Source organism: Castor canadensis, chromosome 11 (genome assembly GCF_047511655.1).
Source record: "Castor canadensis chromosome 11, mCasCan1.hap1v2, whole genome shotgun sequence".
NCBI classification, from domain to species: Eukaryota; Metazoa; Chordata; class Mammalia; order Rodentia; family Castoridae; genus Castor; species Castor canadensis.
Genome location: NC_133396.1, coordinates 7,266,173 through 7,279,468, shown reverse-complemented (window position 1 = coordinate 7,279,468; position 13,296 = coordinate 7,266,173). Strand labels below are relative to the sequence as shown.

Sequence of the window (13,296 nt, the reverse complement as noted above, 5' to 3'; positions counted from 1 at the left end):
CTGCCTGTCCCCAAGCCTCCGAACAGCCAGGCACCAGTGGCCTCACGCCTGTAATCCCAGCTACTCAAGAGGCAAAGATCAGGAGGATTGCAGTTCCAAGCCAGCCCGGACCCTATCTAAAAACAAAATTAAAAAATCCATCACAAAAAAGAGTTGGTGGAGTTGTTCAAGTGGTAGAGCACCTGCCTAGCAAGAAGTGAGGAGTCTGGCCAGTAGGAGTTCAAATCCTGGCTTGGACAAGGTGTTTCTGGGAGGAATAAGGGAGCCACCTCCTGTTACAGGGGTGGCCACAGTGTAAAGCCCTACACAGGGCTGCCTGACTACTAAGTGTCCAGTGATACTGTAGCTCCCGGAGGGAGTTAACTTGTATTCAGTGTACCCCAACTCAGGAAGGAATGAGAAGCAGGGAGTGGGCAGGTGCTGCTAGCTGGACAGAGGTGCAGGAGTGTCCTGCTCACGACATAAGGTGTCTTCCAAAAAGGAGACAAGCAGGAAATGTGAGAAACCTCTGGCAAGAGATGCTCAAGTTACTCTGCGTAAACAAGTCTAATGAATCTCAAATAAAACCTAAACATCAAGCTCGATTTGGAGGATTTCAGGGGAAGAAAGCAAATGGTGTAGTGGGTGGGTGGCAGTATAAAGAGAAGATGGGTGATGGAGTGAGGAAAGGAGGAAGAGGAGAAGGGAGGCCACGGAAGGTCAGCAGCCAGAGCTTTCCGTTACTTTGTGGAACTGCAATGCTAATGCATACCAGAAGGGGGCAGAGCTGCTGACATTGAAGGGTAAACGCCGGCAAGCTTCTTGACTCTTGGCGGACACCGTATCTCCTTTCCTCCGTTAGGAGGGTTTAACGGACCGGAAGCGGAAGTGCCGTCCTTTCCGTTCTCCTCGGTCCTCGCCGCTGGCTGTGAGTCTCCCGGGCAGTACGCGGGGAGGGGGGTCAATCCGGGACAATCCGCGGCCGGGTGGAATCTGGGGACCCTGGGTTTGCATCGAGGGTGCGCGGGGGGAGGAGGCGGTGCGATAGGGCGGGTTTTTCGGGGTCGCTCCGCGGGCTGTTCACGCCGAGGACTGTTCTCCGCAGGTGCTGGTCCGCGCCGCGTCGCCATGGTGAGTACGGTCCCTGCCTGCCACTTGCCCGGGGGAAGCCGAGAGGGGCCTGTGGACTTCACCGTCCCCGGAAAGCGTCTGTCCCTGAGTTTACTCTGTTCTTTTTTGGACCGCAGCCTCGGAAAATTGAAGAAATCAAGGACTTCCTGCTCACGGCCAGGCGGAAGGACGCCAAATGTAAGTGGTGGCCGCGAAAGCCCCGGATGAGCGGGGGGCGCGCGCGAGGCGGGGGCCCGGGGCCCGGGGCGGATGCCTTGCGGCTCTGCTGTCCCTGCGGTGCGGTGTCTCAGCCGGGTCTTGGCCGCATAGACGTGTCTCCTAGCTCCGTGCTGCGGGTTCGGTGGACTTGGCGTCCACCTGCATCCCTGGCCTGCAGGTACAAGGGAAAAGGAGGTGATGGATGAGCCAAAAGCCGTAAAGCAGCCGTTTTTCGGTTCTGCTGCCTCATTTTTTTGCACCGATCACTGAGGGGACTTAGCCTTTTACTTTTTCCCTGATGGTTGGTACTGGGATTTGAACTCGGGCGTGCTACCGCTTGAACCACGCCTCCACCCATGTTAATTAATTCTTTTTTTTATTTCGGTATTGGGGCTTGAACTCAAGATCTTCACCTTTGAGCCCGCTCCACAAGCTCTTTTCTGTGAAAGCTTTGTTTTTGTTTTTTTGTTTTTTCTGAGATAGGGTCTCACGAACTATTTTCCCCGGCTGGCTTCGAACTGCGATCCTCTTGATCTCTGCCTCCTGAGAAACTAGAATTACAGGTGTGAGCCACTGGCGCCTGGCAAAAAAAAAAAAAAAAAAAACAGTACTGGGATTTGATTCAGCACCTTATAAGCAGGCGCTCTACCACTTGAGCCATTCCTCCAGCAATTCTTTCTTGTAGTTAAAGAATATTTGGAAGCATGTGCTTGGTAAAGTTAGATCTTGGGTTTATATGTCGTGTTACTTTAACCCAGAATCGCCTTTTTTCTGCAGTATGACATAGTCCTGTGGATTCCTTTTCCTATGGTTTGTCTTAGGAAGCAGCAGGTTTATGGAAGCAGAACACTATTGTGCTGTGGTATTGGGATGAACAAAGTACCAAGTACCAGCCATCTCCTAAGTCTGACAGTTGTAGAACCAAAGGACACTGGTGGTAGGGGGGGGGTCATGTTCCTGGCTGTGGCCTTTGATCCTATGGAGCTGTGTGGACTGGTGACACCTACAGTGAAAAGTCCATCTGGTGCCCATTGGTGCTGGGGACAGCAGATGGTGGAGTGCTTGTGTTTTGCATATGGTCATGCTATAAAGAGGCCATTATAGCTTATCTGTCACTTTAGTTCAGACTGTAGAGTTTGTCATTTCTTGTTCAAATCCCAGTTTTGCCAGGGGGTGACTGCTCTCAGCAAGTTAAACCAGATACCACCTTTCCTTCTGTTTACAGGGTGGGACTTGTACAGTCCCTGAATTTCTGTTTCAGGACTGATGAAAACATCAAATCAGGTCTCCATTGCTTTCCTTAAGAGGCTAAAATCCATATTCTTTTGAGGATGTTTTTGGGGACCTCATGGGGCTTATGAGGGTGAGGGTGACAGTCCCCTGGGTATAAGAAGTTGTTCAGTGGGAGTTTGTTGAGTAAACCATGACTTCCTGGTTTTTTAATTGTGATAAATTTACCATCTTAGCCATTGCTACAGTTGGCACTATACACATTAACATTTGCTGGGCCACCAGCACCATCATCAGTCTCCAGAACTCTTTTCATTTACAAAGCTGAATGGCCAGTAGACACCTAACTCCTGTCAACCACCATTCTCTCTATCCCTGGATTTGACATATAGATCCCTCATGTAGAATCAGTCAGCATGTGACCTTTCCTGACTGGCTGTATCACTCGGCAGAATTTCCTTCCTTATTAAGGCTAAGTAGTCAATTGTGTGGATTCGTTTATCTGTTCATCTATTGGTGAACATAGGTGTGCAAATAATTTCTTCTGTGGTTTTTTTTTTTTCAATTCTTTTGGGTATGTACCCAGAAGTGGAGTTGCTGCATTGTACCACATGGTGACTGAATAGAGACTTAAGAGATCCACAAGCCTTTAGGAGTGGTGCTCAGCTTAGTTTATGATATGCAGCAGTCCATAGGGCAGTGCAGTATTCTTAGGGTTAGGGCACTGAAATGCCCTGGATGAATGATGGTGTCTGGACTTGTTAAAAGTATGCACCAGAGCAGCTGCTGAGCCCCAGTGCTGCTTCCTCCTGTGAGGTGCCCCATCCTGTTAGCAATTATTGGCAGAGATGGAGTGGTGAGATTGTGAGTACAAATTAATCTGCTTCTGCAAGGTTAAGCGCTATGTTTGTGTGTCTGGTTAGATGCTTGGGTTGAAGTACTAGATACTCGTGCTTTTTATAGCTGACTTGCTGGAAGCATCTGAATAGTTCTTAAGGATGTTGGAACAAGGAATTTGGCAGGTACGTGAAATGGCCAGCTCACTCCTGGGAAATAGTATCTTCAGGAGCTGTGGGGATGGAAAGGCAAGGACACCTACACAGAGCCAGGCTGTGCTGCAGGGTTTGAAGCTCTGCAAGAAGCATAAAGAACCCAGGAAACAGGTTCCACATAAGTTTTCTGAGAGACTTCCAGGGTGCTCTGGCCATTGGGATGGGGTATCCTGAAGGAAGAGCTCCGTGTTGGCTCAGGAGTGGAGCTCTGGAAAGTTCTTAATGCCAGCAGATACTCCATGTCTTTACTTTATGAACCATGTTCATCCCTTTGGAAAAGTAATATTTAGGTCAATATAGACTGTTCTGCAATGTGTTCAGTGTAGAAATCACTGTTTTAAATACAAATAAGTTGAAATTAAGTAAGCCCCCAGGCTCTTGGATATTAATTCAAGGAAATACAGGTTTCTGGTACTTCAAATTTTGAAGGATGGACGGTACAGGGAGGTGTGAGTGTGAAGCCCATGACCTGTGTAGCATCTGCCTTCTGTGGTCAATTTAATTTTAATTCTGGTCTCCTTGGTAGCTGTCAAGATCAAGAAAAACAAGGATAATGTGAAGTTTAAAGTTCGCTGCAGCAGATACCTTTATACCTTAGTCATCACAGACAAGGAGAAGGCCGAGAAGCTAAAGCAGTCCCTGCCCCCAGGTGAGTGAGCCTGAGACTGGCTGGCTGGCTGGCTGGCTGGCAAGGAAGAAGGTCCAGGTGTTGCCATCTTGTCTTCAAGTTGTCCCTAGAGTTGGAAAGCCATTCTTTCCAAGGTTTGAGTGGCTACTGTTGCTATCCACAGTGCATTGTGACTCTCAGGTTCCATCCAGTACTGGAAATGGCATCCTTGGCCTGGGGTAGTTAGAGCTCATTTAGTTCTCACAGCTGGCCTGTGCACTGGGAGCTGACACCAGTAATACTTTTTTTTTTTTTTTTTTTTGCAGGTAAAGGGCTCAGTTAAATCAAATGGGCAGATGGTGTTTGTATCAAACAATAACTTAACCAAAACCTCCTTTGTGAGCTATGTTTAGCTTAAGTACAAAGTCAAAACAAATAGTAGTAACTCTAAAAATGTTTTGTTTTTCTTTCCCTCTAGGTTTGGCAGTGAAGGAGCTGAAATGAATCAGACACAGAGAACTGTATTAAAATCTTAAAAAAAGACTGAAGTGTCCTTTGTCTTTGAGGATGGAAAGGAAGTGCCTTCTTGACAGTGGCACGAAGTAGGATTGGGAGGGTTGGGGTGGGTCTTGCTTGCTACCTTGTTGGGCTAGGATTTCAGCCAGCCTCTTTTAGTCTGCATTTGAAAATAAATTGATACAGGGAGGCCACAGTGGGAATAGGCAGATACTGGTGGAAGTACCAGCAGGCACTCCTGAGACTGAGGGGTTGCGGTAGAATAATGAGTCACCTTCTAATGAGAATGGAAAGGAGTTGACAGGTGCTCCTGGCAAGTAGCTGCCCATTTTCAGTGTTCCTTGAATGCAGGATGGGTGTGGGAAGTTTTTCATGCCTAGACACTTGGTGGGATAAAGTGGAGTCAAAAATATGAGATAGGGACTCAGGAGCCTCAAAGAGCAGAAGCAACAGGTGCTGGCCTACCACAAAGTGGTGGGACAGGCGAGGAATAAAGAGCATCCAGCAATGGGAAGTGGAGGAACCTTGGAATGGAAGCCCTGCCTCATCCAGGTGACATTCAAGAGCCTGTTTCCTGCAGGGACCAGAGTCGGGCCTTAACAGCTTGGTCCTGGAGAAGGCAGAGTCCCCTGGCAGATGTGGGGGTGGGAAGGGAGCTCTTTATAGGAGTCCCTAAAGAGCTGAATCCATGGGCAAGGAAGGGCCAGCCAAGCCCAACTGCCACTTGTTGAAGGGGAAGTGGCTGTGGTTCATGTTGGGATAGGCCACAAGGTGGTGCCAGACTGCAACAAATAAACTGCACAAACACTCGGAAATGGTTTCCATCGAAGTCTAGTTTTCAAATGTGAGTCCCTTAAGTGGGTTTACACACATACATCTCTGCTTTTAAGAAGTGTGGTATGCAGTCTACCTGGTATTAACTGCTTAATCGGGTCATAACCATCACTCCAATGTGTGGGTTCGGTCATTGGATCTGTGATGAGTATTCAGAGGCACCTTGTAGCTGAGTCTTCCCCATTCATTAGACATTGAGGATTCCCAAGGGAGAGCCAGAGCTTACTGCTTTGGGGTTCTTTGTCTCCAGCACATTGTCCAGAGCCTTGTGCCGGTTCCTAGGAGACAAACCCTACAGGACTTATCTGGCCTGGATCAGAGAAGGCATCTTTTTATACAGAGCTTCCCTCTCTGGCTTGTGCTGGAGTCACTGGGCACATTTGTGGTGACCAGGGCTGACCCTAGAGATCCTGGTTGAGTAGGCATGTTTTTAAGCCCTCAGGTGACAGCCAGGAATGAACACTTAAATGCGTTAACCTGTCAGCTTTAGTGAGCACCTAAGAGCTGCACCTCCAGGTAAATGGTGAAGTGTGGGCCACAGTTGTGCTTTGGAGCTCCAAAGCTTCCTCCTCCAGCCCTACCCAGTCCTTGGGAAGTTGTTCCTTGTTCCTGGTTGGCCTCTGCCAGTTAACCTTTATGTTGGCAGGCCTGAAAGCAGGTGGAACACTGCTGGATGCTGATGGGCTCAGCAGGTTTTGCTCTACAACCCCAAGGGAGAGAGCTCTTTGCTTCTTCAGTGTCAGGAGGAGCACAAGTCCTGCTCAGGCCCAGCTCTGGGCTCTCCTGTACCAGGTTGACCGTTCAACACCCAAGAGATAACTGACTCCCACTTCTGATCTCTTACCCTCCCTGATCAGAGGCACTGTGCCGATCACAGCTGTGACTAATCCCCGAAATGAATAACAGACCTCTGGAACTCCATCTGAAAATAGAGTAGTGATGGGAGTCTGTGGCTAGGATAAGCAGTGTTGGCTTTCTGGGCCATTGGCCTGGTAGAATGGGCAGCTCAGTTTCCCGGGCAGTTGGGCTGTGGTTGTATCATCAGGCCAATGACGAGCTAGGGCAGAGTCCCGCTTCACAACCATCTTCCTCAACAACCTGAGGGCATTTGTGGGAACTGTGGGGTCATGGGTGATCTGACCCTTGCTTATCTCACTGGCCTCTTCTTATTTTTTAAGTGTCGATCTTTTTTTGTGAACAGGTCTATGGATTTTGACAAACTCTTAGGGTTGTGTAGTCAGTCACTACTACAATCCAGAGGACATTCTCATCACCCCTAAAGCCCCTCCCACCTAGTCCCTGGCAAGCAGCCACAGTTGTGCCCTGTACCCACACCTGAGATGGTCAGTGGCTTCCTGTCATTCCCCCAACTCTGTTTTTCCATGGCTTGGTTCCCCTTTCTTGTCCTCTGGTACCTTGTTCCTGATAACACGAGGTCCTGATCAGGCTACACAGAACTTTCCCCAAAACAGATAACTCCCCATCATCAACTCATCTCACTGTGGTTCTTCCAAGCACTTTTAAAATTAATACTGTGTTTTAAATATATAATTATATGTATTAATCACTGCAGATAAAAGATCTCCTCCCCTCCCCTATTAGACTCTAAACACCATGCACACAGGAACATGTGTGAGAAAGAAGGTACCTGATAAAATGGGCTGAATTCGGGGGAGGTGGGGAAACGGGACTATGAAAGGACTCTTCCAGCGTGTCCCTGGGGCCTCAGCTTTTCCCCTGTGCGGAGGAGACCTCAACCTCCAGGCTCCAGAAACTAGAATCGCGCGGGCCGCCAGGAGAGGCAGGAACACAGGGCACAGCTCGCTCTTCTAGCTCGGGGATCTCTGACAGAGCAGGGGCATCTGTAGTATGTCCCCTCTAGCAGCCAAGCGTGTCCGCGGGCATTTGCATGGCACCCACATCCACGCGGTCCTCCTAGCTGGAAACCTAGGAGGCCCTCCGGTTCCCTCCCGGATCTCCTTTCTCACCCACCGGCATGCACCCTCGGACTGCAGTCCCTACTGTTTGCAACCAAGTCCTGCCGCGATCCCTTGGCCACCTCAGGGACCTCCCTTGGTCACCTCAGGGACCTCCGCTGGCCCTTTCCTGTCCTCCACCGCCTCCAGCCTGAACTTCTTGCTCCTTAGGCACATCAACCTGGTTGTAGTCCCAGGCAGGAGGATCTCTTTAAGTGCAAAGGACTGAGGGCCAAGGGTCCGCAGGGCTCTGCGGAGGGCAGTTGCTTCCGGCGGCTTCCCGGCCCTGTTTCTCTTTCACCCAAAAAAGCACCCTCAAGCTCAGCACGCGTGACGCCTCGGTGCCACCGCCGCCCGCACCCCGAAGGTGCTGTCCGCACGGGGACAAGGGCTCGCATGGGCTTTGTTCACTGATGGAACTGGGCCTCGCACTTCGTAGCCCCAGAAAATGTGCAGTTTGAATGCTCTTCCCGCCACTTCCTTCGCTCCATTGCAACCACCCTCCCTTTCAGACAGCTCAAAGGCTCCTTGCTCCGAGAAGCCCGCCCTGTCCCTCCTGCCAGGAAGCATCAAGAAACTTTTCTCGGAAACAACTAAAATAATTATATTATATTATACATTTGAAATAGATACATTATAGATTGTAGATAAATAGATAATGACTTAGTGGGTTTATCTCAGGAATGCAAGTTGGACTTATTCAATTCTCCAAATTACCACAATAAAGAAGAAAAATCAAACAATAATTTAAAAAAAAAAAAAAAAGAAACTTTTCTCGGTTCCCAAAACATCTCCTTGTCACTCTGGGCGGTATTCAGTTAGCTCTTAGGGCAAATGGGCCGGAAGCCCCCGAGGGCAGGGACCGCGCCTTATTTCTCTAAATTCTTATAGTTTACACAATAGACATTCAAATAAAAGATTGAGAATGGATTTAACCAGGCGTGGTGGAGTATGTCTGTAATACCAGAGCTTGGGAGGCGGAGGTAGCAAGATCGCAAGATTGAGGACAGGAAGACCCTATCTCAAAAAACCCTGCGGGTGTAGTTCAGTGGTAGAGCGCTTGCCTATTATGCAAAAGACCCTGGGCTCGATCCCAACACCAAAAAGGGAAAAAAGTGAACTAAGGGCTCGTGCACTAATTGGTACTTTATAATCTTGACTTTGATAGTAAGTCATTAATATAAAGCCTGGGGACTTAAAGACTAAAACTAACTTCTGAAACCTCCTTCCCCCTCTTTCGCCCTCAGGTGGCTGCTGCAGGTTTTCGGGCGGGACCCTGGAGCGGGTGCGGGTGCTCGGGGTCTGGGAGGAACCCGGGAGGAGTGCACGCCCAGAGGGGGTGGCGCCTGAACCGTGGAGGGGCGGGGCCGGCGCGCGTCCCAGGCCGGGTGGCAGCGGCGACCGCGGCGGACGGGCGGCACTACGGCCAAGCCATGCCGGCAGCGCGCATGGAGTACATTGCGCCCTGGTGGGTCGTGTGGCTACACGGTGTCCCGCACCTCGACCTGCGCCTGCAGCCCGTTGACAGCATTTTCAACCCCGGCGATGAGAGTTACCAGGAGGTGAGTCCGCGCGCCCCAGACGCGGACCTCGGGAACCCGACCGCGCGCGCACCCAAGGTCCCGCGCCACCCGATCTCCCTTCCGCAGGCAGCTCTCTCCACGCGCCTCTTAGAACCCCGCCCCCCGTCCCCCGCGACCCCTTTTCCCCTTGCTTTTGTCCCCACGATCCCCCCTGGATGGGGACTTTGGGGTTCGTGAAAACTGGAAAGATCGGAATGGAACCGGCGCTGGGAAGTGGAGGAAGCGCGCAGAGCCTGCCTGCGGGAGGCGGGGACAGAGCGCCCCGGGCAGGGCAGCGCGGGGTGGGGGTGGGGCGATCGTGTCTGGGTAACTGGTGTGCGAGGTGCGATGTCCAGGGGCACCTCGAAGTTATTGTCCTGAGGCTGCAAGACCCGACGCTCTGTTTCCAGAGCAGCGTGGCCTGCGAGAAGTTTAGGCAGAAACTGACTTGCGTCTCTGGAGTCCGCAGCGCCCCTCCTCCCCAGCCCCTGCCTGCAGGGTGGGAGCTGCTGCCAAGACATCGGCCTGGGCCCCTTCTGGAAGGCTGCAGGACTGGGGGAGGCGACGTGAATGCCTTCCCCCTTGCACAGAGAACCCACAGCCGCGTGTGTTTGTTTCAGGAAGAAAGGTGGCCTCAGATCAGTTTCATCTCACTCCATCATCCTGAGTTCCCCCCTTGAACTGACAGCTAACCTCCTCTTTGTCCTCTCTCAGGCCTGGGCTGGCCGTCCCTGTCTTCCTCTGCACGTCTTCCATACCTTCTAGGCCCCGAAATTCGGGGAGTACTGCCTGCCACACCCCTCATCCTTGCACTTATGTCCTTTGCCTTTTGTGGCTAGGCTCCTGATGGCCCTGCCAGACAGCTGCAGTCCAGTCTCCTAACCTGTCTCAGGTGTGGTCAAGCCCTTTCGGGCCACAGCGGCTGAGTCAGATCCCTACTTTGGGTCAAAGATTCAGGGGCCAGGCACGAAAACCCCATTTGCTCAGAGCTGTGTGCTCATCTCCAGACTTTGACCCTGAAGGCCTCTATCTGCAGTGTTAAGGCACCGTCTCCCCAGCTCCCTTATGGGCAGTTGGGCTGAATGGGGCCTCTTTGGAGGCTGTCCTGGAAGGAGTCACCAACTCCCCTCTTCCCTCTCCAGGCCTTCCTGGAGTTCCCAGGGGGACTGACTGAGTAGGGTGTGCATTGCCCAAGCACCAGTGACAGTGACAGGGAGACTAATAATAACCCTTAGTGTCTGTGCTGCCTTCAGACCCTGGCAGTTGGTGCCTGTCCTTCCAGGAGGAGGGAGAGTCAGAGCCCTCCGTACTGTTGGGGACACTGAAGCCCGGGGGCCTGGCAGTAGGCGTGCCTGGCTCCCAACCCCATCTGATCCTACCCCTCCTTCTCCCAGAGCCCTGCCTGTGAAGGCGGCCTGCGGGGGATAGCTCCAGGGAACCTTCCACTCCCTGGGAATGTGTGAAAAGAGGCGGATAAAATTTCAGAGACAGCTGCGTTGTTGAGGGTGTGCCCCAAATCCTGCACCATGGTCCTAGCCATATTTTTCTCCTCTCACTGGAGGAATCTGACCCCCCCACACACACAAGTAGACCCCTAGGTGGGGAAGGGGTGGTAAGGGCACTCTACACTACTAGTCCCCAGATGGCACCTGTTTTGCCAGCAGCTGTAGCTGAAGGGGCTGTACCTGCCCCACCCACCCCAAGTGCCATGGACGGGTGGCAGCTGAACCAAAGAAACCTGCCCCTGCCCCTCTCCTTCAGTCCCCTTCCCATGGCCATTGCTCCTGCCCCTGCTGCCACCACCCCCACTACCACCCCCCCACACACACACACAATATCCTGGACCTGCTAGGGTGGAGGCAGAGCACTAAATGGGAGATGTAGTGGGCCAGGACGGAAGCCTAACTTTGGATGTTATTTAAGGTGACTCCTATTTTGGTAAGTCCCCCTGTTGTCTGACCACAGGTCTTTCTTTTCCGCCTGGACACCAGTCAGAGCCAGAGCCAGGCAGCTGGTCAGTTCACAGCATGGGTTCATGTGGTGGGCACCTTCCACTGTCACCTCAAGTCCTTAGCAAACTTCACTGGGGCCCAGCAGTGTTATTGTCTAGTGACAATAACCAAATCAGCAGGAGCCTCGGGAACAGTGGCTGAGGATCATGGCAGCCAAGTAGTTTGAGGCACGGGCTCTGCCGTCCCACGGGCTGGTTAGAGTCCAGTTCTGCTGCTGTGTGACCATGGGCAGGTGTCCTAACCTGTCTGGGACTTGCTTCCCTCGTCATCTGCAAGTAGGAGATGAGACATTCCATGTAAATTGGTACAGAGGGTCCCTTAGCACATAATGGCACCTAGTGATACAAATCTTTAGATGAATGACCTTGAGGTTAGTCTTGGGTCAAGTAGTTCCCCATAGGGGTGGAGAGGAAAGAGAGCTACAGGGGAAACTGTAAAATACCTCCCGAATGAATAAATGAACAGTGCAGGCTTGTGGACATGGGTGTGTGTGTGTGTGTTTACGTACATACGTACATACTAATGTGCCTCAGAGACTAACCGAAGGTAGAAAAAGGCAGGCATGGGTCTGCAGGAAGTCTGTGTGTGCTTGGGATCTAGAAGGCAAAAGGATCTTAGAACCGAGGGGCAAAAGAGCATGTCATCTGGTGAGCAGGAAAATCCTGAGCAAGTTCATGTTTTAGAACCTCACTGAGGAAGCAGGGCCCCCAGTCACTTTCTGGGGTCTTTGGGCACAGTGCAAGACCCTGTTCCCTGATGGCTGACCTGCCCACTCCCATCCCTCAGTGAACTTGAATCTTCAGGAAGCATTTATTCCCCCGGCAAGCAGGGTGGAGGAGGAGGGAGCGAGACCCTGGTGGGTGCCCAGCTGCAGGCTGCCAGGCTTGGCTGTGTGTCTGGAGGGGGGAAGCAGCCCAGCCCTCCAGCCTGGTCACCTTTGACAAGTGAGAAGGACCGGATGTGGCCATGATCCCTATTTCAGAGAGCTAGGAACAGGGCCTGTGAGCCAGCAGATAGAAAACAGGTGATTGCTGCCTGGCACATTGTAAATGGCCATAGTCCCTCCCTTGGAAGGCAGAGACCCCAGCTGGCCAGGTGCCCAGTGGGCAGTGCCAGGGACAACAGAAAGGGCCCTAAGTGCAGCTGGGTCTCCCCGAACAAGCCACTTAAGTTTCCTCCTTGTCCAGGTCTGTCACATCACCATCTACCCAGCCCCCTGGGGAGACCAGACACCAATGACCCATCTCTGCCTGCCCTGGTCAGCGGACCAGCCATTCTTGGGGTGTGTGTTAGGAGGCAGATGGAGTATTTGAGCCACTCTCCCAGCTAATTTGTATAGTTAGGCTGTGCTTTTTTTGGGGGGGCGGTTTCAGTTCATAGACTCCCCCTGAGTCCCAAGTGTGTGTTGTCAGGCCATAGGAGGGAGCAGAGTGGTAGATTTTTGGAGAACTATTGGTCCCCCAGGTGGGGGCAGGTCTGAGAAGGAAAGGCTAGCGTAGCCCCACACCAGAAGAGCTGAGGTCAGCCTGAGAAAGCCCCGTTCCTCCAGCCCAAGCATTGAGTCACAGTCATCAGATAGTCACGCAGTCCACATGGGGTTAGCCCTTCCCAGTTGACTTGGTAAGGGGCTCTCTACTGGGTGCTCCAGGCTCCCCACCACCCCCAGCCTCACACTGAGGCCAGCACACCTCTCCTGGGACTATTGCTTACCCCTCGGGGTCCAGCCACCCCAGGTTGGGTTCTGAGTAAGTGCTCCTCTCCACCACGGGGTTCTCATTACAGAGCGACAAACCAGAAATAATTGAAGTAGCTTTGATGAGGAGACAGAGGCTGGCATGGGGGCTGTAGGTGGGCATGGTGCCGGGTGGGATGGCGAGGGAGTGGTGGCTGCAGGGCACAGAGAGAAGCTGGGGTACTGTGGGGGATTGTTCTTTCTAGAGCTCCATGTGAGCAGAGTGCTCAGCTCCCTTTTCTATCCCTCTCCCCCTCCCCCTTCCTGCGCACTGGGAATTGCGTGTTAATTAGAAACAGGAAAATAATTGCTTATTAGAAAGCAGCAGGTGACACCAAGTCTTCTGGTTGCTTAGGCTCTGCTACCCTTCTCCCGCCCCACTTCCTCTCTTCTCCCTTCTTCTTCCGCTCCCACCCATATCTCCCTCCCTCCTGTCTGCCCCAGTCCTAAGACACTCCTACTCCTCT

At 52.1% G+C, this 13,296-nt stretch overlaps 2 protein-coding genes across 3 annotated transcripts in view; both read left to right on the top strand.

Moving 5' to 3' along the window:
* Positions 1–798: 798 nt before the first annotated feature.
* Rpl38 (ribosomal protein L38) lies at positions 799–4,740 on the top strand. Its single transcript, XM_020180392.2, has 5 exons — positions 799–907; positions 1,085–1,110; positions 1,227–1,287; positions 4,117–4,239; positions 4,676–4,740. Exons 2-5 carry the CDS (start codon positions 1,108–1,110, stop codon positions 4,699–4,701), a joined length of 213 nt encoding a protein of 70 aa, XP_020035981.1. The 5' UTR covers positions 799–907; positions 1,085–1,107; the 3' UTR covers positions 4,702–4,740.
* Positions 4,741–8,889: 4,149 nt separating this feature from the next.
* Positions 8,890–13,296, top strand: part of Ttyh2 (tweety family member 2) — a 39,855-nt gene continuing 35,448 nt past the window's right edge. Inside the window, exon 1 of one of the 2 annotated variants that reach the window (XM_020180391.2) lies at positions 8,890–9,085. In XM_020180391.2, the coding sequence (XP_020035980.1) occupies positions 8,957–9,085 (129 nt within the window). In that variant the 5' untranslated portion in view covers positions 8,890–8,956. The remainder of the gene's footprint in view (positions 9,086–13,296) is intronic. The other variant, XM_074045221.1, reaches the window with a different exon arrangement.

Coding starts and splice junctions, on each gene's coding strand:
- Rpl38 (XM_020180392.2), top strand. Junction 1,288..4,116: donor CAGGCGGAAGGACGCCAAAT/GTAAGTGGTGGC, acceptor TCTCCTTGGTAG/CTGTCAAGATCAAGAAAAAC. Junction 4,240..4,675: donor AAAGCAGTCCCTGCCCCCAG/GTGAGTGAGCCT, acceptor CTTTCCCTCTAG/GTTTGGCAGTGAAGGAGCTG.